We start from the raw sequence: 25,492 nt of genomic DNA, 5'->3' as shown, positions 1-25,492 counted from the left end.
GGGGGGTGGGGTGGAAGTTATTCATGCGCGATCCCTCCCCCCTCCTCCTCTTCCTCCTCTGGGTTAACTCCCTCTCCTCACCTTGATGGGGAGAAACCAGACTGTCACATTTCAACTGCAGCCGCACAAAACGTTTTATATACCTGTCCAGGGTTCAAACATTAATAAGTTAGAAAAATGTAACATGTTTGTTCAGTCACTGTTTTTGGACTATTTTTTTTTTTTTAGCAGCTCATTGAGCACACCTTGGTTAAGGCGCTTCACTTCCTGCTGTCCAGACAAAGTGCTCTGAGCACATCTGCTCATCTGGCAACACCTTAAAGGTAAGAATTCTGTCAGCACTTCTGCTGCCAAACTTTCAAGGTAAGATAAACTTCACAGATTTCAAATTGAATCAGTCGGAGGGGTGCTTGTGATATCCCCACCTTACCCACTTCTTTTGTTTAAAAAAAAAAAAATCCATCCATCCATTTCCTGTACCTGCTTCTCCTTTCCAGGTGGTGGGGGAGCTGGTGCCTATCACCAGCAGTCACTGTGCCAGAGGACAGGTCTCCGGTCCATCGCAGGGACACGTACAGACAAACAACCATTCACGCTCTCACTCACACCTAGGGGACATTTAGAGGTACCAACGAACCTAACATGCATGGGATTTGGTCTGTGGGAGGAAAAAAAACGGAGCAAACCCACGCTTGCTCGGGGAGAACACTCAAACTCCACCCAGATAGCCGAACGGCGAACCCGTGACCTTCATGCTAGGTCACTGCCCCGCCGTGCCACTCCACCCTTGTTTTTTTTTAAAACTCACCTCGTTTTATTGGCTCACTTATGAACAACAAGGTGGAAAATAAGGTTCAGTGACTCACCATCACCTTGTACAGTAAAATATGTCTGATCAACTATGATGATAGATCAAACTAAACAAAATGAAAACCTCTGACATTCTTAAGTGACAAACATAAATGATTGGCAACGTGACTGCTTTGTTCCTAACTTAAGCCTCCTATTGTGTTCATTCCCTGCTACTTCTGTGTTCATGGTCAAAAGAAAAAAAAAAAAAAACAATATCTCCAAAATATTAGATTATAAATCTATGATAATACGCATACCATCATCTAATGCTATGACAGATCAGTTAATAAAAATTTTAAAAAAATCTATCAGTCCAAATTTTGGGTTTTATTTTTCATGCCTCGCTGAGCTCATACAACTCATTTCTGAGTTAAAAATAAAACGAATTTATGGACTTTTTGGACTACAATAAATTTACAGATGAAACATGTTGTGCTATTTATCATAGATTACTATGTGTCAAGGTTTTTTTTTTTTTTTAAATCCTTTCCATTTGATAAAAGTGCCACAGGTCAACATCTTTTGTGTTCTCAGGCTAAACTGACCAGTAAAAAGATGTTGTAGACCCACAATTACACAATTACAACTTGGAACTTAACCATGTTTATAGATTTATTGTCTAAACACCATAATAAAAATTAACAAAAAAACAAACAAACAGTAATAACAACAATATGTATACCAAAAGCAAGATCGGTTAAATGTGCATTATCTATCAAATGTTACATTTTCTGTGTCAGATACTCATGCTAGACAGAACAACGATATGAACTGCATGTGTTTGGCAAATATATGAACTACATTCAACTGAGCACTTATCTCTTGCCACAGGCGGGGGGGAGACCAAGATATGGCCCCACATTTGGAAGAGAACACAACAACAACCTCAGCAGGGCCCTCTTCCTCATCACTGGATCATTCTACATTTGTGGCTCTTGGTCTGGGTCATATTTTGTGCTGTCATCAACTTCTGCCACTTCCTCCTCTGCAGCGTCTTCCATGACAGTTTCTTGTCCTGCTCCTCGTCACCAGTGTCACAATCCAAGATACGACAGGGGGCCTCAATAACTGTATATTGTTTGATCATTGTTGAAAACAAGGTTGCATTTGTTTGTGAAGATGCCATCAGGTTTGGTTCATGCGAATAAACAACAGGGAAGGACTTATGTTTTGTCATACATTCATTTCTCATTATCATTTTTGACCCTGAATGCCTAGGGTGTGACAAAGTCAATTAAAACACACTAAACATACTGAAAATGATCAATTTGGATTTTTGGCTGTTCAACTTGTGTGAACATAATCGTGGAATCTCATGTAAATTACCCATCCCTTCATTTTCTTTACGCACTTCTCCAGTCAGTGTCACAGGACAACTGCTGCCTTTCTTCAGTGATCATTGTACCAAGGGGGTGATACATCCTGGACTAACAATTATCACCTATTATCAAGCTAAACGTTTGTGTGGTAATAACCATGAGTCATTTTGAACTGGAACTGTGTGCTACACAGGTGTTACAACACAAAGGATCTTTGATTAAAACTGTGTTCTTAACAGTTGGAGAGTCAAACCTGCCTTACCCATACCCATAAAATTTATAATCCACTGGATAAGGTTTATAAATGTATATCAAGTGTTAATCATCTACAACTGATTACCCTTTGGAGTTACACTCATTCCACATGGCCACCACAACTAATTGACATTAGCCAGTACAAAACAAAATGACGTAACTTAGTCAAATGGTAGTATCTGAGAGTCATCCCCATCATGTACTTCAACTGCTAACACAGCTCACAAGATCTCAAAATATTGCACAAGAGAGTGTCATTTGACCAAAACTGTTGCAACACTGTCCCTTTTTATTACAAGATAATTATTGCTTAAAACTCTGGCATGAAAGGTGGCAGACAATTAGCATTCCTTGAAGAACTGGCAGTTCCCTCCTTTTTAATGCAATTAATTTTTTTTTTTATTATTTTGGCAGACAGACAGGCATCTGCTTTTAGCCTGATGCCTTCATTGTCATGAGCTATAGTTCTTTGGACAATTGCTTTTGTTGTTGTAGATTGCTTTGTTGTCTTCATGCTTCTCATGTTCCTCCTTTGGATGTTTTTTTTTTTCTTGACTTTCCTTTTTCTGGTGTCATTCACATTGCATTCTTTCAGCTCAGTCCGTAATTGATCGTCATTTGACTAGTAGTCTCAACTGTCTCTATTACCTCTCCGTTTACTCATCAGTTCGTCATACTGTTTGTTTGGCACATGTTCATTTGAAAAAAAAAAGTTTTTTTTTCTGTTTTTAAACAGGTTAGTCTTGTTGAGAGTTGGGTCATTTACAAGAGACCTGTTTTGACCTGCACCTTATGTGCTCTCTGATGTTCTGTCTCCCTGTATTTGCATGCTGACCAATTAGCGTTTTTATTTTATTATTAAATTCCTTACTTTTGTTCTGCAAGTCCTCATGATCACTCTGCATCTTTGGGTCAGTTTTCAACAAGTCTTGACATTCATAGGGCTCAAGACTACACAATAACATCTTAAACTTCTTGAGCAAATAATCTAGACAGATACTGGCCAAAACCATAAGGCACAAACAATACAGGAGTTTGATCAAATAGAAATGACCAAACACAGAAAAAAAAGCAAAAAACACAAGTCATGTTCCATTTGTCATTTTTTAAAGCATGTCCTCTTCATTGGTAACTTATTGTAGGTACAACAGCATGCCTTGCATTTAGGAATATTTTATGTCAGGTCAGGTCAGGTCAGTTTCTAATGACTTGACAAAAGACAAATATATCCTATAAACCTATGTCTATAGAGATGGTTAGATGCTGGGTGAAAAGTTGGATAACAAAAGCAGCCAATGTCCAAAGAAAAGCTTTCAAAGCCCCTCTGAAAACCCCTTTGAACATTTTGACACATGCATTGAAGTGACTCCATTTGACTGAGCAGAAGCAGCAGTCCGTCTATTAGAGACCTGCCACACCCGTTTGCATCTTTGTGGAGAAAGATAGCTTTGGATCAAGTGGCTCTTTTGAATTATTCAGGAGAATTTCTCCCAGTCTTTAGGTGTTCCCCTCACCAAACAGGTTGTTATCTGTTTGTTGAAGTTGTCTATCGATAATGGTAATGTTGCTGACATTCTGGTTTCTTTAATATCTATGTAGCCATACAATGTATTTTATGTTTTATTCATGTAAAAGAGCATTTGTTTCAAATGCACTTGCTTAAATGCTTTTAATATTTTGATGCTTTTTTTGTTTGTTTGTTTTCTCAAGATATGGCTTCATTTTTTTACAGAGAAGGCAAGGTTGTTCAATCTGCTACTTTTTAATTCATTTTATAAGCCACACTTTTCTGTCATAGATTTCTGTGTTTCTGTATTTATTTATTTGTCAGTTGAAAACAACATGATTTGGTAAACAGGTTTGCAGAAAAAACAGTTGTACAGTAAATTCTAGAATGACGGGTGTTGCCATAGGTTACCAGAGTTGAGTTTCCATTTCTTGTTAAACATGCGTCATCTCTTAAAAACTACAATGGCATGCTTCTTGTTGTGTCTTCTGATGACTAAAAAAAACCTGTTCATACCTGAGCAGAGCAGGTTAGGTTTTTTTTGTTTGTTTGTTTGTTAGGTTGTTTCAGCCAGAACATTCTATGATATGTTGTTTGTGTGTTTTCTTTATGTGATTGTTGCAGTTTTGTCACTATTAGGCCTTTTACTTTATTTTTTTCCACCAGAAGTTATTTTTTTCTTTTGTTTTGTTGTTGATTTTTGTGAGGGTAAAAGAAAACAAAACTGAAGCTGAACATTTGTTGCTAGGCTTAAAACACAAACAATACAATAATTTGAAAACAAAATATTCAAAATATAGTATTAAACATGTTGTTGGGTGATAGTCTTATCCACTGAAATACTGACAGAATCTTACGTTTTTCTTTTTCTTATTCACTTTAGGCTTTTTTTTTCTTTTAATGCAACTCTATTTGATTGTTTAATAGGGCAAATTTGAACAAAGCAGTTGCTTCTATAAAATTACATAATTATTTTTTTTATTACTTATTAATTAATTAAATGGATTTCCTGTAAAGGATAAAAGCGTTTCTATTTGGAACAGGGAATGTTTCTGGTGCCTAACTTTGTTAACACCTCAGGATAATGACTTTGATTTACTGTATGTGTGCTGCTGTGACACAGACACATCCATATTTCCTCATGAATGGGGTTTGTGTTTGACGGTAAGTTTCATTTTAGCTGGGTGGGGTTAAAAACGTTTAAACCTACATGTCATGTTTGAGGAAGTACCTGTTTGAACCTGTCAAGAACAGTATAGATTTTTATTATTATTATGTTTTTAATCCTTGTATTGTATTTTTGTATGTGTTGCCAGGACATTCTATGACATTTCGATGTTTATACATTTTGTTTTGGTAATTTTTGCAATAATAATAACAACAATTATTATTATTATTATTATTATTATTATTATTATTATTATTATTATTATTATTATTATTGACATGGAAGTTGTATTGCTAAATAAAGTCTTGGCCAGCCCATCCTAAAGATACTCTGTGGGGACTGAAATCTGGCCAATTTGCCATAAAGATAAAGATTTTACATAGAGAGTGGGCAGCTTATGGCATATACTCATCTGATCTATGTTTAATTACTCATGTTACGTGGCAAGCTTCCTTTGTTAGTTCATTGTGATGTGGCATCCTTGTCAAAACAATTTTCCCCTAAAATCATCTAAATAGCTGTCTCAAGCTCTGCAGCAGGCTGTACAGATCATTCGGAAGACAAACCAAAACCGCCCTTTACTTTATCGCTCTCCTGAGGGCTCCTGTAGAGTGTGTGTCCTCCCGTTGCCTGGGTAATGTGTCTCTTGTTGACCTTTTGATGCAGATTGCCCTGCTGCATGAATCCGGCTCTAGTCCAGGCCTGGCAAACACACACTGAACGTACCATCTTTGCAGTTCAGGAGGCAGGTTCAGGTCTCGTTCTGCTCTTAGTGCTGGCGAGGTTTGACGACAAGCCCCTCCTTGAGGTTCGGTGTGACTCACAGCCCGGGCGCAAACTTCAGAATTTAATTTCTAATGTAGTGTGATGGTCTCCCGCAAACCTTTATTAAAAATATTAAAATCTACATGTCCTACTCTGTGTACCAGTACTATGCTAATTGCACAAAGTTACACACAATACATGGAAAATTGCTGTCCATCCAGGCAGAAAGAACAATCTTTATGTCGTCACTACATCGACTCTAAAGAGGAGGAAATGTTATTAAAAATAATCTACTAAAGTTTCATTCTAAGTTGAAACATCACTTCCACAAAAATGAAACAAACATTTTTAAAACCTGTTTTTTTTTCTTCTTAATCTGTTCAGACTTATTTCCTCATTGCATACCTTTGTTTGTTCTTCTCCTCATCAAGGATCAACAAAGATTTGTTGAAAGACGCTTAGCCGCAAAGCAAGTTTGCGTCATAAGTGAAGTTGTACTTTTGTTAGGTTTCAAAATGTTTATTCTTTCATCAACAAAACAACAACAAAACCATTGTCTTCAATAAACTGTGAAACTCGAAGGATTGTCTCAGTTTAATGTCATAAATTGAATGCAACTGTGAAATTGATTCACACATTAGTTTGCATTTCATACAACAACTCAGGCGTATTTTTCATTTGCATTTCCTTTTCCCAGCAGGTCTGACAGACAGATGGAGGATCCAGAGCTGCTTTTTGACCCTGATCTCATTAAAAAGCACATCAGCCTTATGGATGGTAGGGCATTTTTATCTTTGACTTGTGTTTTGAATTTACACTTTTTTTTACACTATTTATACTATTTTTCTTTAAAAAGTCCCACATGTTTGTTTTTTTGTTTTTTTGTTTAACTCCAAAATAAACACAAATGCAACAGTTTAAAACAAAGTGTTTATACTAATTTTTAGAGCAAAGCCATTGATTGAACTGTTTGATCTTTGCCACAGATTATGGAGAAAAACCATTCACCCCTCAGCCACCTGATAGTGAAACTCCTTATCAACCAAAACTGGAAGATGAATATTACTAACACAACTTATCTAGGATCCAGAAATAGAAGTTTTTGTTTAATGTGGAGGACTGCTTAAAGAGGAAAACCACATAAAACACATTTTAAAAATGACTCTTTTTCTTGTGCACATTTCTAACTGAAACCTACTGAATTTTACAAAAAAATAAAATAAATTAGATTATCACTTGATAATATCACGTTTCTTTGTGGGCTACAGGGTTATGGGTTAGAGTTTGGGTTTTCGTCTCTTTTGTGTGTGAGTGTGTAGGGTAGGGGGTGAGGGGGTTGCAGGTAGGGTGCAGGGGTGGGAATTCCTGGTCCTCGAGGGCCGCTGTCCTGCATGTTTTACTTGTTTCCCTGATCCAACACACCTGATTTAGTGCTTAAATCACTTCTTCATGTCCTACAGAAGCCTGTTAATCACCCATTGATTCGAATCAGGTGTGTTGGAGCAGAGAAACAAGTAAAACATGCAGGATAGTGGCCCTTGAGGACCAGGATTGCCCACCCCTGGGTTAGGGAATACATGACAAATTTAAAAATCTTGCATTCTTTGAAGAAATGCATATTGCCCACCGACTTTTAGGACAGAGATCTAAACTGTAGGCTAAGGCCAGGTTGATTATCTATGGCAACCATCTTGACCATCCTACTGATCACTCTCTGAGAGTTGCGTTAAAATCTGTCCAGTGGTTCATGAGATATTTTACCGCCAGACAAACAGGGTTTTCTTCAGCAGTTAATGCCAAAGTTTTAAGCAAAGCTGTTGTGCAGTGTGTTGAGCTCAGAGGATGTGTTGGGGATTGTGCTCAGATACCACCACACCAACTTTTATTGGGGCATCTGTGAAACTGACTGAGGCTGTTTTTGTGCAATGTGTCCATACACCTCTTTTGCACATAGGCCTAGTTTTACTTCAATAAATCAATGATGTGGTGCAATTTATTTTGTGGTTTAGCTCAGGTTTTATTTACCTAATTTCAGATCAGATGACTTAGACCTACAAAACCTGTAAATTGAAAGGTGTTCTTTCCTTTTACCATGACCCTTCCTGAGACTCCAGTTTTCTTATAGTTTTTTTAGTTGACAGTCTATATTGTAAGCAAATATAGACAAGGAGCTACAAACAATTTTCTCACTGAGATTAAAAAAGCTGACTATGAATGTGTGTGCGCCTGGCTTTTGTTACCTTTTTCGAACCCTTTCTGGTATAATCACCTACCTTGTCAGATTCAGTAGTCCTTACAGGAACCAAAGTTTGGTCCTCATGAAACATATTTTTCAATTAAGGTCAGGATTAGGCAAGTACTAGTAATGGCTAGGTTTATGGTAAGGGTCAGGGTACAGAAATGAATGGAAGTCAAAAGAATGTCCTAACAAGAATATAAATACAAAGTTATGTGTGCGTGTACCTGTGTTTTATACCTTGTTAGGACTTTTTCTAGTATATTCATCTGTCATGTTAGGTCCAGCAGTCTTTATTGGGACTAAATCCCTGTCCTAAAAGGGTAGAATGTCATTTTTGAGGTTAGGGGTTAGGTTTAAGGGAAAGGTCTGAATTGAAGTCAGGTTATGGTTAAAGCAATATCTCACTGGGCTGCAACTAGTTGGGAAGCAGTACTCATAAGGGCGTCTCCAGTCTCTAAAATGTTGCAGGGTTCTCAATTTCTTCATGAAGTGAAGAGGCATCCAATCCTCTCGTTGACTACTGAACATCATCGCAACAATTTTTCTCTGAAAATAGCCACAGTGTTGTTGCAGGCATCTACAATCAGTCTCAAGAGGATTAGAGCAGTCTCTTAGCAAATGCACAGGAGCTCCCTTCTGACAGAAAACATCCAAGGCAAACGCCCAGGTCTACAAACCACACTGATGATAAGACATATTTCTTGAAAAACTGGTTCAAACCTGCCTCTTTTTAGTTCCAAAGTTTACTCCATGAGATTAAATCAAAAAGAAATAAGGTGGGTGGGGTGGGGTTGCCAAGATGTAAACAAAACAAGCCCAGGTGAAGGTATGTGGGCAGAGGTGGACAAAATAATAATGTACACAAAGAGGAGTGCACTTTTGGAAGCAATGCACATAAAAACAGGCTGTGATTTTCAACAACTGATTGTGTGAGACGCCAACTAGTCTCACAACAGTCACAGCCCAGTGAGACACCACTTACAGGGTTAGGCATTTACTGGTTATGGTGAGGTTTAGGGTTATGGTCTAGGTTTGACTAGAAGTGCAAACATTAGTGTTTGTGTGACATCAAAATACTACAGACAGGATCTCGTTACATCTGCATTGAAAATTTTTAATCAAGAATAAATCACAGCTAAATTAAAAATAAATAAATACAAATCTAAATTAAAAAAATGCATCCTACATAATGAAACAATACAATATATTTATAATTACAGATATTACATTGTTATTTATATATGGCATGTCTGTACACTCTTTAAGTAGGCCCCAGTGCAGAACATCCTCTGTCCCTGTGTTAAAGTTGGAAAAAGGGAATTCCTATAAAGGTTTCTGTTTATCGCAATAATGGCTTCTAACATGTTCTGTGTTTAAAAGAACAAAACTGTAGAAACTGGAACAGTTTCAAACGTCTAAATATAAACTTCCTTCTATCTTCATTCATTAACTTCTCTTTTACATACATTTTACCCTCTGTCTAAATTTAGATCACAAAAAATAGTGAGCTGAAAAAATAAATACATTTAAAAAACACTTTTTTTTTTTTTTACTGCAGAACATAGGGATGATAAAAAAAAAAAAAAAAAAAAAAAAAAAAAAAAAAGATGGTTCTTTACCCAGGTTCTTAGAAACACTTTGTAGAGTTAATGAAACAAAGATTGCTGTTCAGTGAATGCAGATTCAAAACGGAGACTTGCGTCAAAACCGGTGGCAGTTTTTTTTTTAGAAAAAAGGTGAAACTGCTGTGTAAAGTTTGGATATTTTGAGTCAGGTCTCAAGCCGTGCAGAAGCAGCAAATAATAGTTGATGCTCTAACTGAAGGTTTCACATCAACTAATCTGTCTGACAATCCGCTGGCGCAGATACTGACCAGAATAAACATTGTTATGGCTTTTTATTAGCTGTGACAGCGTTGTAGGCAATGTATTAAAAAACAAAACAAACAACAACAAAAAAATAACCTAAATATTTGTTCTTCTTTTGTTTATTTCTGTACTCTATTGAAACGAGATGTTCTTTTTACCGTCTTGTAAGTGCAGTCGTGTAGCACTAAACACAATTACACTAGTTTGACAAAGATATAAATCCATTGTCGCACCTATCTCTTGTTTAACACTGAAAAGGATGCCGGCTTCTTCCTCTAATCATGAAATAGTCAGAATTTATTTCAGTGTTTTTTTGCACACGCCAAGTGAATGTCCACTTTTAGACAGAAACACTTGTTTCTCACGCTGTTGCCTTCACTTTTTTTTTTTTAGCCTAAGTAGTTTAAATGACGTGTCAAACTTTGTTATGAGAACAGGAACCAAATTTTACTTAGATAATCCCATATGAAGGAATGCTTTTATTCAACATCATGTTTTTTTTTTGTTTTTCTTTCCGCTTCAGCAGCCTGAAACAGCAGTCTACCTGGTTCTCATTTGCATACACAAACTTATTTTTCGTAAGAACTTTCACGGAACTAAGTTGCTTTTGTTCTTTGTGATATGCAGACCACACTGCGTGTTGTGGGTGTGGACTGCAGCCTGCAGCTGCTTTACCAAAAGACATAAAAAGGTATAACAAAAAAAGAAAGCCACATTTGGGTTAAGCCTGTCTTCCTGTTTATATGTCTCTGTTACATGTATTAATAATTGAACTCAAAAGCCCTGTTGTGATCATTTGAGTAACTGTTTACTGTCTGTTTGTAAAACTCATCCATTATTAATAGCATGGGAGGTGTCAGTTTGAACACTTTTTTCTGCTTTACATTTCTTCGAGTTGGTATGTGTTGCAATTTTGACATCCAATCAGGCAGGTTCTTGCAGCACTTGTGTTCTTGCTGCGGCGGCTCACATTTCCTAGAAAAAAATTATGATTCTATGCAGATGTTACTTTCCGAGAACTGCTCGTGTCTCGTTTGCATTTGTTGCACCATGAGTCTGTGTGACCACTTATCAGATAGATACAGGGAGGCTGGATCATGGATTAATTTCCTCCTCTTCTCTCCTTCCTTTAGTTGTGAGCAGTTTGTAGTTTAGTTCTTTTTAATTGCTACTCTGTGTAATTTTACTTTGGTCAAAGTTTTCCATTGCAAAAGACAAGGTTGTTTTTCATAACTAGGCTAGACTCTCCTTTTGTTTGATTCACAGTTTTTAAAAATCAGATTGTGCCATACACTGTTTTTATTTTGTTAACTTCATTAGACATTATTATTATTATAACTCTTTAATATTTTTTAATCTGTTTATTCTTCTCTCTGTCACTTTTCTTTGACTGGTTTTAATCGAACTGTTCAATATTGTGTTTAATGTAAATTTAAGTTATCTTTTCAATCCTGGGCTGGAGATATACACAGTCCTTATCAACAACATCACTACACTCTGTTAATTTTGAAATACAGGAAAGTATGGCCTTGAATTTACCATCCATGCTACAGTGCAGCACAGTTATTGTTGTGGAATATAAAAAAAACAAATACAAAAAAACCTCCTAAACTTTATCTGGATTCAAAGCTGTAAACTTAATACACTCCATGGCAAAGCATCAACATGTTGTGATGACATTTACTGAGGAAGGTTACAATAATTTGACGAAAAAGAGGCACTATTAATGAAGGTCTGAAGACACCAGAATTTTTCATTTTGCTCCCTTGTTGATGTATTTATTTTCAGTCATGCTACACAGAGAGCATGTGATGTTTCAAACGTACGAACTGAGGTGCGGGTCGTTAAAACAGACTCTGGATCTGAGACCTCATCCTCTACTACCACACCGTTTATTCCAGCTGTTTTTCTCTCATCAATTCTCTTGGTAACTGATTTAAAACCAAGTAAAATGAGATTAAAAAAGCACAGTGTCCTGACCTATGAATAAACATTAAAGACTTTACTGGGCACACAGTGGTGGTGGTTGAGCCTAACACTGCAGTCAACTGAAGATGCTGGAAAGTTTGAGATGAAAAATCCACTCTTCTCTTCAACATGAAGAGGTGATGCACAGCACAGTTTATTAGTAGTATTTGTTTAAGACTCTAAATCTTTTTAATTCTGGCACAACTTATCTACACCTACTATAAGTGATAATTATCACCTTAATAAGTATCTCTCTGGATTTGCCTTTTTATTGATTGGATGTACTGCCAGAGATGCTGCAGCCCCTATATGTATGGCATATTTGCTTGAACATACATAATCATATGCTGCATGACTCTTATTGCTGTCAAATATCAAAACAGCCCAGAATATAGACAGATTCCTATAGCTGGATTTACAACTGGGTTTTAGAGTTGCCAAAAAACATGGATATGATCTTATAAGGTCAGCTAAATTGATTAAACTCACACACATAAGTTGTTATTTCACTTAATGCACATTTTAGTGTCAGGGTTATTTGTGCCCAAAACCCTCGATGTTTAAAGTCAAAGAGGACTCATCAGTTCAAAGAGGAGCTGCTGATTTTCTTCATTCAAGGCAGAGCAGTCCAACATGTCTCCGGTGACGCACCTGTTAAGATAATGCTACACGATAACCAGCACTGACATTTACAGTTTGTGCTTTGCATTGAGATGCCCCTACTTTACATGTAATACCATTTGCATATATTTTTTTAATATATATCCTTTGTAAATATCCTTTGGCTCATTTTTATGTCCTCTTCCTGCACACCACAGGATTAATGCTCATTCATTTTCAGCTTTTTTTTGTCATATGTGGTATTTATTTTTAATTTACATTTAGAAATCTATGTCCACCATGCAACATTATGTTATGATACAGTGTACTGTACAAGGTTTTGATGGTAGATGGGGCTACTCCAGATAAATGTCCTCTGTTGGGCACGAGAATTCCACAAACTCTTTGTAGTACAACTGGAAGGCTTTCCTAAAAACAATAATAAAGAAAGAAAAAAAAAGACAGAAGACACAATTATTTCCAGACTTAAAACTACCAAATTCAAGACTTGAACCAATAGGTGAAGGTTGATTTTAAATTTTTATGAAAACTAACTTTAGTGGATACATATTTATTGTTGCTATATGAAGTGAATCTAGAGATCTAGATCAGTGGTTCCTAAACATTTCAGGGACTGCCCACAAAATAACAGTGAAAGAGATACCATCTATCACTGGCTAAAGGATATAAACATCTCTAAGCCAAAAAAAGGGCATAATGAAAACACAAACATCCCTAACAACTATTATATTTGTGTTTCTCAATTATAACAAAAAATCCAATTATCATTCATTTTAAATTATAAAATAAATACTTGAGGTCATGTCATGACCCACAGCAGGGTCCTGATCCCAACTTTGGGAGCCAATTGATCCAAATTTTTATTTTCTTTTTTGTTGTTGTATTTTTTTTTTTACTTAGCTCTTTAGAATTTCTTAATAAAAATATAGTTTAAATTTTGCTTTGTAAAGTAAAAAAAAAAATAAAAACAAACATCTGCCATGTAAAATAAGTAAGGAGCTTATTTTTGCTAAAACAAGCTCACTTTGTTGTATTGTCAGACATTAACGTGTCTCAACCCAAATATTTCTCTGTGTGCATAGTCAGCCACATGCCACGGCCTGAATGTCTTTGCTGACATTTGTGAGAACATGTTGAGGTGCATGAGCCGATCCCTTAACGATGAAAACACAAGCACAAGGCAAGTCGAGCACCTTTTAACTTACCCTACTGACTCTGCGAGAGGCTTTGTTGAGTTTTCAGACACAAACACATGGCAGGCAAATCTCTGGTCTGCTGGGTGCTTTGTTATGAAGCCAAAATACCTGCAGAATATACATAAAGAGCCTTCAAAGATACAGGATGACATTCACTCCAGTACATTTTACAGTTTGGTGTTTTGTTCTGCAGAAAACAGTCATCTGAATTATGGAACTTTTTTGGGCTGACACCTAGTGGCACAGTCAAGTTTCTGCAGATGGACTGTTGAGTGAAAATGTTTCTAAAAAAAAAATAAAACACTTACTTGCTGTTTTTGGGATGATAGCCACAAAAAGAGACATTCTTTAGCTGGAAGAAGTGGTTGCACTCATTACTCTGTCAACAAAACAAAACAAAACAAAAATGCAGAGGTGGAAGACAGTTTGGTTTTATTTCAGTGGGAAAGTATGTCAAACACTGTGTTAAATCTCTTTTAAACTACCGGTCAGAAAACCAAGACATTTAAGAGACACGAACCTTTAAGCAAACACTTTTTAAAACCAAAGAATCTTACTCTGTCACTTGTGTAGTAGTCCTCTTGAACTGCAAGCTTGATACCTTTAACACTGATCTCCAGGATGCAGAAAGAAGGCGGGTTGTATTTCACTGTCATCCTTCTGTTGGTGGCAATCTGAAAGAAAAGTAGAAAAAAAAATTCTAAAAATCAACTAGCCTAAAACCCCTATAACATTGCTTTTATATTGCAGTCCAAGTCTCTCTGGATGATAATATGAATTACTCGATTATGGCCTTTGCTAAAGCTTTTGCATTCACATATGCAAACACTTAAATGTGCAAAACACTGGGCCATCTACCTTCTGCATAGCTGCACACAGAACATCATTTCCTTTGTGGTAGGGCACTTGAACTGATCCCAGAAACTTCAGGCGGTATCTGTCCATCCATTCACTACTCTTCACTGCAAAGTCAAGTAAAAAAAAAAAAAAAAAAATCTATACAAGGGGCCAATAAACCGTAGGTCAAGAAACGACTTAACAACTATTTATTGTCAGGTGAGATTTTAATGACTACTTTAAAGAGTCAAAAACATTTTGACGGTTAGCAAATTCTTCCAATTTGCATTACCTTTGTTTTACAATTTAAATTTACACAACTTTTTTTCCCCAACATTTACTTGAACAGCTGAAAAACCTTAAATACCCAAACAATAATATTTGCCTTCATCCACTGCCCATCATTAATAAATCTGTAGGAGTGACCTAGATTAGCTGAGTATGTGTTCCCCTTTTTAATTATATTTGCTAACTACATTGTACAACACTATTTACTTATGCTGTATTTCAATGTATTTGTCAATCAAATCATATTCAAATAGTTTTTATGCAAAAGAAGACATTATGGGCCACAGGCATCTCACTATGTTTCTTTTCCAGGAGCAGAAACAACAGCTCAGTCACATATAAAGCCATGTGATCAATTTCCGTTCTGTGTCACTAATGTTGTTGTTGTTTTACCTGCTCCCTTCTGCAGGGATTGCCACAGCATGCAAAGTGACACAACCTGGGCTCGAACCTGCAGCCTCAGGATTATGAGACTGCAACACTGACCATCGACCTATTGTGGCCCTGTTTCGAGTCATTAATATTTAAAAAGAAATGTTTCTATTTCTCTTTTATGGGATATCCAGAAAAAAAATAAAATTTACTTGTTTTTTAAAATTCTCTAATTCTCATCATATTTTTTCTAACTTTAAATGCACTGAAAAACATGATTAAACCTCATGGAAACATGGCATTAACTACTCAGGCAAACAGGAGAATTTGAGAGTTTTTGCTACTTTTGTAGGCTTTTGAAAACAACATTTACAGATGACATAAAAGCACACAAATAACGTGAATGAATAAAAAAAAAATTAAAGTATAGCAAAGCAGCAAGTATATTTGAAACACTACAGCTTTAACAAACCACTAAAATAATAATTTGTTCAACTACAAATACCAGCAGTATACCTTCATAGCTCTCCGTGTCCTTGGTCACCTCTGTAGCATAGTAGGCGGGGAAGATCCCACGGGCTCCAGTTCGCATGTTGTAGCCCTCATACCAGTAATCCTCCCCTTGGAGCTCCACCAGCAACGGGTCATCCACCTCCAACTCCAGCTCATCGTCATGTCGAGGGACAAACCTGTTGAGACATGTTGGGAGCTTGATAATCGTCAGGAGACATGGTACAGTGGTTGTATTACAAATGTGAGTCAACTTATTTAAGAAAGAAATCAAACTTCCCCTTGAAAGTTTGTTGTTTTTTCCTCTCCTATTTTCTGCAGAAAGCTAAAACTTCCAATTTATCATGGAAGGCAGGGTAAGCAGCGCCACTACTGCAAAACAATTTTTACTATCATCCACTAAAAACCTAAAAGAGCACCACTTGACTAAAAGTCCAGCCCAGAGATTACACAACGAGATTACAGTGTAATTGCAACTGTTGTTTTGCCTGCCTGCTGAATGTTGAGTTATTTCTCAGTTGGTATTTTAACAAGCTTGACTCGCTCAATGCATGACTTCCTAGATTTACCTGAAACATTGTTCAGCGGTAGACAATGTCAATAAAGGTACTTGTGCATAGCACTGCCACTCAATCAGTTTGAAAGGTGCTACCAGTATTTTCATTGTTTGTTTTTCTTTCCACAGAGGTGTGCTTCAATGTTTGTTGAACAATTATATTCTTAACAGCAGCATATTCTGCTATTAGACATGCAGTCGGATAGCTCATTCAGTACTTTAAAACACTGCCTGGCCCAAAAGAAAAAAATTGCCACCAAAAAAAAAATAAAATACACACTCTAATATTTTGTTGGACCGCTTTTAGCTTTGATTACGGCACGCATTTGCTGTGGCATTGTTTCGATAAGCTTCTGCAATGTCACAAGATTTATTTCAATCCAGTGTTGCATTAATTTTTCACCAAGATCTTGCACTGATGATGGTAGAGTCTGACCGCTGCACAAAGCCTTCTCCAGCAAATCCCAAAGATTCTCAATGAGGTTAAGGTCTGGACTCTGTGGTGGCCAATCCATGTGAGAAAATGATGTGTCATGCTCCCTGAAACACTCTTTCACAATTTGAGCCCAATGAATCCTGCCATTGTCATCTTGGAATATGCCTGTGGGATCAGGGAAGAAAAAATCCATTGATGGAATAACCTGGTCATTCAGTGTTTTCAGGTAGTCAGCTGACCTCATTCTTTGAGCACATACTGTTGCTGAACCTAGACCTGACCAACTGCAGCAACCCCAGATCATAGCACTGGCCCCACAGGCTTGTACAGTCGGCACTAGGCATGATGGGTGCAACACTTCACCTGCCTCTCATCTTACTTTGATGCACCCATCACACTGGAACAGGGTAAATCTGGACTTATCATACAACATGACCTTCTTCTTTTGCTCCAGAGTCCAATCTTTATGCCCCTTAGCTCCCTACCTGATTTTCTTTCCACACTGTTTTGTGAAGTGCACCAGTTCCTCTTACAGCAAAACATCCTCACAATATGATGCTGCCACTCCCGTACTTCACAGTTGGGATTCTCGGGAATTCAAGGTTCAACAAATGTAATGCTGGTCATTATGACTAAACAAATAAATTTTAGTTTTATTAGACCACAGTGCATGTTTCTAAAGAGTAAGGTCTTTGTCCCTGTGAACATTTTCAAACAGTAACTAGGCTTTTTAAAGTTGCTTTAAGAGTAACTTCTTCCTCTCTGAGAGGCTTGTCAGCTTGCATCAGTAAAGGGCTTGTTTCCCTGTGGATAATAACACTCTCTTACCAGCTTTAGCCAGCATCTTCACATGGTCTTTTGCTTTTGTTTTAGTGCTGGTACTCACATTTTGCTTTAAAACATGCTCATCTTAGTAACACCGAACTCGTCTCCTTACTGAGCAGTATAATGGCAGGACATTTCCATGATGTTTATACTTGAGTATGTTTGAACAAATGAATGTGACACATTCAGGCATCTTGAAATTGTACCCAAGGATAAATCAGAGTTGTTGAGATCAAAAATTCTATTTTCTGATATCTTGACTGATGCATTTTTCCATGCTGTCAAACAAAGAAGCAGTGTGTTTAAGGCGTGCCTTAAAATACATCCACAGGTGTGCCTCCAGTTAACTCGAATGGTGTCATCTAACCTGTCAAAAGCTTCCAGAGCCATGACCTCATCATCTGGGGTTTTTCCAATTTTTTTAAAAAACATAGCAATCTTCATGTACGTAAACATGTGATTACAAAATAAAGTAATAAAGACAATCTAAAAATATATAATATCTTCCTCCTTATTCAAGCATTTAAAAATTGAAATCATTTTAGGAATCCTAACTGACATAAAACAGGAAAGCTGATTTAAAGTCAGACATTGAAACAAAAGTGATTGTCTTTTTTTACAGTGCATGTAGACGTCTGGTTTTAACTGTAATTGTAATGTTGAAAAATACCTATTGTGGATGGTGGTGGTTTGTCAACAACAACAAACAAACAAACAAAAAAAAAGAAAACTTCTGTAGCCCACTTTCCATTTTCTTACAAGTAAAATAGAGCCATTATGCCTTAAAGGTAATAATCAGTGCTTTGTATGCATGGCATGGCACATGAAAACATTTTTTTTGGTCTGTTTATGATGTTTCAGGCAGTTTTAACAATGTGCTGCAAATTAGTGCTGCACCATATTAGAATAAAAACTTGTGATATTGTTTAATATAGCGACGGCAATATCAGTTGCAATGTACCCATATCTTCCTCACTCCCCACTTCATCTTTTATCATCACAATCATCTAAACCAGTTTATCACACTAATTCATACAGCAAGAATCATGAGTGGTATGATAAATGCAAATGTAATATTTTAAATACTTATTTTGTATTGTATATCTGTTATTTTATAACAGGAAGTTTTTACAGTAATCACGCATGACTGAACATTGCTTGTATTTTACAGTCACAGTTTATACTCTGTTAAAATGATTACAAAGAGTTTTCTGCATGGTGATGATGATGATGATGGTGTAGTTCTTCACCTGTAAACTGCTCTGTGGGTCTGATTCTTCTCTTCTCCATTTATGACACAAGAACATAAGCCAAAGGACTCAGCACCTATAAAACCACAAACAAACATAAAATAAGGCAAAATGACATAAAACGGAAGCGTTAACAGTGTCTGAGTCTGCTTCTATTTCAGGCTGTCAAAAAGGCAAATGATATTCACTTCAAGCTGCAACAAAACCTATCACGCGAAAAAAGGAAAATCTAATTAAGACTAAGTCAGTTCACTTTGAAGCACACAAACACTTTTAAGGGCTCATAGATCAGACTTTAATTAGGTGTGAACAGATGAGCTTTTGTACCCACATTCCCCTGAGATCACCAATGCTCACCTGCGCTCCTCAGATAAACCGCTGTGGTGTTTTGAAAAAAAGACTTGGAAAAAAAGCACATAAAAAACAACAGGCAAAACAACTATTCATCAAGTATATATTAATCCTTCATTTTGTTTTTTGAGGATTGAATCATAATCTTCCAAACTGACCAAAGTTTTACAAACACAAAAACTATTACCAAATCAATTTCATAGAAAAGAGACTGTCATGCTGACTTGGTAAACTGTGCAATAACAACAGAGAGAAAAAAAATAATTGTTATGGAATTTAGTTTTTTACATGTTGTGTAACTCATTCCTCTTCTCTGCTCATAGCTGATGTGTCAAGATTGTGTTACAATTCTCACAATGAACCAAATCACCACCCATAATGCAAGCAGATGAGTGGGTGGTGTGTATGTGCATTTTAAGGATTGTATGATCTGGCTCTGCAAAATCAGTTCAGATTTATCATCTTTACACAAGACTAATTTTGAATTAGCAGGGAACACTAGTACAGTGTCTACATTTCTGGTTTCAAAAACTAGAGGTTAATTTAGGTGAATATTCTGCAAAATTGTACTATTTCGGTAATCTACGTGTTGCTTGTGCATTGACTCTTCATCTTTTTTTTTCTCTACCTGTACAAATGCCAAGAACAAAAATATAAAGCAACACATGTTTAGTACCTATTGCAGCTTATACCTGAACCTTGCCTTCCTAGTTTCTTATTGTTTATTTAGAAGGAATTATATTAGCTCAAGAACCCACAGTGCAGATGCACTTGTTGATTATTGTGGGCACAATTCTAGGTGGCGGTAGTATTATTTTATTATATTTTTCCAGAATATGGTCCTAAATTAGGTAAACAAGTGGAAAGGAAATAAATAAAAACATTAAAATGAGTTCCTGACGGTCTTATCTTTATAAAAACCGGTATAAATGTATTTGCATTACATTGCATGCTTTGTGTCTTTTAGTTTATAAAGGAAACATAAATAAATAAATTTGGAGGGTTTGGAGTTGAGTTTTTATTGTATCCAGCAGGTGGTTTCTAATAATGGCAGATACTTACTGGAGGATCGAGAGCGGCCATTCATGAAGACATTGAGGAACTTCTTGGAGAAGTGCAGGTCATCCTCAGAAGTGGAACCTTCAGAGAGACAAGCTGTGGCCTCCCTCTGCACTCCTCCTATCTGAGCGTCATTATCTTCATCGTCATCTTCTTCCTCGTACTCCTCACCGATGGCAGACTCATAAGGGGAAGAGACGCAGTTGTCGTAGACAGTGGCTGAGTCGCTGTCATCGCTGTAGCCTTGGTAACACTGCCGGAGACTGATGAGCTCTAGCTGAGAGTGCTCATCTACCACTAGTGTGTATTTGACTGAGTCATATGATAAGCTGCTAGCCTCTGAGCTCATGGTAGTCCTTAGTGGGACAGATTTTCTGCCACTGCCATCTCCCTTTCCTTCCCCCTTTGTCATCTTTCTGTCCATTGTTATCCTGTCTACATCCTCATCCTCCCCACAGTAGCTTTCATCTGTGGCATCCACATACTCTACAGATGATCCAGCTCTCAGTGTGGCCCCCACTCCCTTTAAGCTGAGGTCCAGTGCATGAGAGGAGGGAGCTGAAACAGCCATGCTAGGTGGTGTGATGAGAGACTCTATACAGGAGGCATACGAAGGTGGGGGGACGTAAAGTTCATCCTCCTCATAAATAGAAGGATTGGTCCGGTCTGGGAGTGGCTGATAAGGAGGTGGACCCTCTGTATCAGAGCTTATGGACATGCGTCCTTGTTCAGTCTGCTGTGAGAGGAAAGGTCGATCCTGTGCATTGGGGGGTTCTAAGGGGTCTGCTGAACGCTGAACCGGAGTCAGATAAATTTCCTCTGTGGGTTCCAGATGAACATCTGTGTGGTATCGAATCTTCTCCCGATGGTGTCCAGAGCAATCCACCTTACCTGTCGGGTACAGAGGAGCTGGTGTGTAGTTCTGTGGTGGTGGTGGTTGAGGTGGCTTCTCCTGTAGCTTGGAGCGAGTCACAGCTCCTGCGCTCGAGCTGTGCGAATGTCCCGATGTGTGGCTGTGCCTGCAGGGGGCGTCGGTGGACGTCCCGCGGTCTTTGGTCTGTGCTCCCCCAGCCTGCACCTTGTCCTCGTCGCTCAAGCAGCGGTGCTCACGAGGAGGGGTGAGGTCACCTACAGGAAGAGTGAACGCAGACAGAACCATGGTGATGGCCATGCAGACAAACACGCAGACACACAAGCATAAACAGAGGCCAGACACACACACAGAGTAAACACACATGATGAAGACATGCAGACGGGACCAACAAAGGAACACACAGACAGCCATGGAGATGGATAGACGGGACAGCAAAATGAAGCACAAAGCAGAAGGAGAGAGAAGTAAAAATCGTTAGGTAATGTTAGGATTACCCAGTTAAATCCCCATTGCTTGTCAAATACATGTTATGTCATACAGTACGTCATAATCCATTGCCAAGAAATCAAACCATATTATTTTACTGTCAATGGTCCAGCACTGACATTTGACATCAAAACTTGTAAACAACAGGTGATGGAAGCACACTTCAATTTTTAAAGAGCAGAGGACTTCATTAAAAACAATACTGAAAATATTCAGTCAGGTCTTTTTTTAAAAGACCTCTATTTTGAGAAAAGACCCGAGAAAAGACCTTATTTGCAGTAGCAGCTCCTAAATTTTAGTAGAGTGGACATTCATTCTCTAAATTAATAACCACACAAATCTTACGATTTATGTTACATTTTCTGTGAAAAAAGATGTTTATGCTATATGTTGTTTAATATTTATAGTATTATTTTTTTTGTGAACAAAGTTGTTTACTTTTTTATTTCTCACGTGTCGAGGTTGTGTCTCTGGAAAACAGATCGGTCGGATAATTAAATCAGAGAGACAGATGCCTCCCACACCACATCCACCTGAAACTGGAGCATTTTTTATTTTAACTGGGTCAAGTTAAACAGACAGACAGATACACGGCTTTCTGGATTGGATTTCTAATTTTATTTGAAGTAATATTTCTGCAATGACACTTAAAACTTTAAACAAAAAAACTAAAAAAGTGAAGCTGACATATTCACCACTTTCATTAAAGGCCCAATCTGGGCTCATACCTGCAGCCTCGAGATTACAAGAACCCAGAACCAACCAGACACATGCTGTAGAAAGCCACAGAATTAAATAAATAAGATCCATCTGTGGCTGATCTGAATAGTTACAGACAGAAAATGGGCCTACCATGTTGGAGAAAATGCCCCGTTGTTTATCTGCCTCCAATTTTAATATTCTGTGTTCTGTTCATGTCCCGTCTGTCTGCTCCAAGCTGCTGACTGATAATTTAGCTTCTAACTTTAGTCTCATAAATGGATTTTTAAACAGAAAATCTTCACTGCTGGACACAGCAGGTTTTGCTGCAACTATTCTTGCATTAAATAAGATCAAATAAGGTGCACAGATTGTAGTGGTTGAATCACTGATCTAAAACCAGTAGAATGGGCGGGATATTTTACACCCCAGTGAGACTTTGTGGGAGCTGCCTTGTAGTACCAATCACTGCCAATGTGCTTTATATTAAATCTACTGACGAACGCGGTCAGTGACCTGTACTGCCCTATAACTGCAAATAAGTCAAAAATGGAGAAAAAAATCAATTAAAAAAAAACATTTAAAATTTCACTTAAAAATTGTCACATTATCAAATTAGTTGAAAAACACACAGAACAAAAAACAATACACTGCAAGCTTAGTAATTCACATTGATTATTAGGTGGAACTACTTTGTGGGGCAAATTATTTTTTTAGGTGGGGCGCGGCCATGCCTGTTTATTTGTTAAACTGGCTTCAACATTGACAATACTTATGACAACGGATTCTCTTGGATTAAAAAAAAAAAAGAGACTCCATGAGATTTTAATTCGGTTGTACAAATGGCAAATACAAAGCCAGAAATGGGATCACAGGTGCAGGGCAGTACCCAATCCTCGCACTTGCACCCTCGTTCCACCCTCGTGTCCTTCAAATGCGCGTTCATGCTGAAGGGTTTGAGTGCGTAGTGTGTCCAAAGTCTACGGAGTGCTCTTTAGCCCCGCCCCCTTTGTGTACTACATCCGGCCTTCGGCTAAGCCTGCATCCAGGCGGACTTTGGCGAAGTATTTACCCACAATTCATCACTGCATGTGAGATTTTGATTTTTTTTTTTTTTATCTTTATTGACAATAAAAGGGCTTTGAATTAAACAGCAGAAATATGTCAGTGGTGACAGAACAAACTGCGTCTGTCACGAAAAAAGTATTGAAATAATCCCTGTTTCACTCTGCTGTACAGGTGTGAATCCTATCAAAAATTGCTCCGTATTCAACAAGTCATAACAAAACACATTTGAACAGCCAAATATCTCCTACAATGACTTTGGAAAGCTAAAAATGCCTAAACTGTACTTTTAAAATAGTACTGGCACCCTCTTAACATACCAAAACGGCAACCGGTCACGCCATGTTGGATGTCACAGTTATGACACAGAGGCGCAAGTTGATGATGTAATCTGTACTGTCCCAATTCTCCAATGTCTGCATGCTTGTAACCTGCAAACACGAACCCTTCTGTGCACTTCGACTGAGTACACACTTCATAGCGAGGCGTAGGATGTAGTGCGAGTATTGGGACCGGGCCTTTGTTTTGTCTTCCCTCCCTTGAAGCTCTGAGTTGTGACAATAAGCTATGGTGACTTCCTGTAAACTGGCTGGGTTAAAACACAAACACACACCCACAAATCACAGCAGTCCCTCAGTTAGCTCCACTTAGTGGTCACGCCAAGCCTTTACACTGTCCCTAAAGACAAGACATGCACGCAGCCTTCCAAACTGAATGCAAATCACACATCACCACTGCGTTTGAAGCAAAACAGGAACTATGACCACTATAGTCAGAAACAACATTATGGTCTGCAGAACGTTGCCATTTATCAGCTTGGGGTGACAACTTATGAAGTTAAATTAAAAAAAAAATAATAAAAAAAAACTTTTACTTTTGAAGATCTGATTTGGCAAGTGTGAAATAAAATCTTACCCGTTTTAAGCGGCGAGGATGAGCCTGAAACCTTTTCCTGCCAGCTGTATTTTTTTCCAAATGAATTGTTGTTTAAGGTGTCCTGAAATAAAAGAGAAAGAGAAGGGGGTGGTGAGAATGAAAGATGAGGAGATAAGGAGCAAGAGGAAGAGAAGTTTGGTCATTAATTCTGGATCCTAGACACAAAATGTCCAACATTAGTGTTAGTTCTCCTCTCACACACACACAAACATGCCCACGCACATACATACACACACACAAATCTTTTCTATTCTGATGAATGAGCAGGGATTCTTTTGTCTGTGCTGCGTGGTGTGCATTTTAAAGAGACCAGACCTTTTATGGAAGCTACTGGGAGTTCTCACACAGTCAGAGCCTGTTCAAAATTATAGTATAACAATCATAAGGCCTACAAAGAACATTTCGTTTGTGTTAATCTTTTTAAAGTGCCAGTTTATCTGAATTATAACAATGAAAAAAAAAAAGTTTTTCTAAAATATGTGCACCCACCCACACACACACACACACACACATACATATATATATAAAACTGAATAAGAAGAGGTGTCAACCAATTATTGCAGTTTACTGAGATTCCTAATAGTTACATACAGGGCAAGAGATTTGCGTGATGTGTCGAGTGGAGGTCACAGGCTGTTCACTCGCTGTTCACTCGTTCACTCACTCACTGCATTATAGCATGCGATGACAGCCTTTCTTTATGACCTCTGGTCTAGACTCATCTTTCAAGCAACCGTTCTCCGTAAAAGTTCATTCTGTTACGACGGAATCCTTGGAATTGTTTTTTGAACAAATGGTTTACATTCCGATGCTCTACAATAGCGTTTCTCAACGGGGGCGGTACCGCCCCCTGGGGGGCGTTGAGAGGATGACGGGGGGCGCTGGCAGCAATATTTTCAAAAGGGGGGCGTTGATATTCTTTTGGGGGGCGTTTGCTTAAAGGTAAAGTTTACACAAAAGATTCAAAACAATATCAGTTTAAACTTTGAACTACTTGTAAAAATATTGTGGCCTAAAACATTAAAACCGTTACAGAACTGCAGCTGTATCGATGGTGTTTCTTTTAGGCGCAGCTCCTTGCTGCCTTCAGGAGAACGGGACATCAGATTATCGTTTTTATAATTTGTCCCACATGGCAGTTACTTTGTAAACTTTGAGAAAGGAACGCTCTCTTTAGTGATATTACCCAT

The 25,492-nt window shown here is 37.8% G+C and overlaps 1 protein-coding gene and 1 long non-coding RNA gene across 3 annotated transcripts in view; one reads left to right on the top strand and one right to left on the bottom strand.

The window, feature by feature from the left end:
* Position 1: 1 nt before the first annotated feature.
* On the top strand, positions 2 to 7,163 carry LOC119617714. The gene is made up of 3 exons (XR_005234100.1): positions 2 to 323; positions 498 to 6,643; positions 6,853 to 7,163. It is a non-coding gene; the product is annotated as an uncharacterized LOC119617714 (long non-coding RNA).
* A 3,154-nt stretch (positions 7,164 to 10,317) lies between these two features.
* Positions 10,318 to 25,492, bottom strand: part of LOC108234805 (C-Jun-amino-terminal kinase-interacting protein 1) — a 48,064-nt gene continuing 32,889 nt past the window's right edge. For both annotated transcript variants that reach the window (XM_017414287.3, XM_025005526.2), the window contains exons 4-12: positions 24,282 to 24,363; positions 20,246 to 21,370; positions 18,833 to 18,908; positions 15,772 to 15,944; positions 14,617 to 14,720; positions 14,316 to 14,432; positions 14,067 to 14,137; positions 13,768 to 13,866; positions 10,318 to 12,970 (exon numbers count right to left, since the gene is read on the bottom strand). In XM_017414287.3, the coding sequence (XP_017269776.1) occupies positions 12,898 to 12,970; positions 13,768 to 13,866; positions 14,067 to 14,137; positions 14,316 to 14,432; positions 14,617 to 14,720; positions 15,772 to 15,944; positions 18,833 to 18,908; positions 20,246 to 21,370; positions 24,282 to 24,363 (1,920 nt within the window). In that variant the 3' untranslated portion in view covers positions 10,318 to 12,897. The remainder of the gene's footprint in view (positions 12,971 to 13,767; positions 13,867 to 14,066; positions 14,138 to 14,315; positions 14,433 to 14,616; positions 14,721 to 15,771; positions 15,945 to 18,832; positions 18,909 to 20,245; positions 21,371 to 24,281; positions 24,364 to 25,492) is intronic.

Source organism: Kryptolebias marmoratus, linkage group LG15 (genome assembly GCF_001649575.2).
Source record: "Kryptolebias marmoratus isolate JLee-2015 linkage group LG15, ASM164957v2, whole genome shotgun sequence".
NCBI classification, from domain to species: Eukaryota; Metazoa; Chordata; class Actinopteri; order Cyprinodontiformes; family Rivulidae; genus Kryptolebias; species Kryptolebias marmoratus.
Note: the sequence above shows the minus strand (reverse complement) of the source record. Positions and strands in the feature narration are given on the sequence as shown.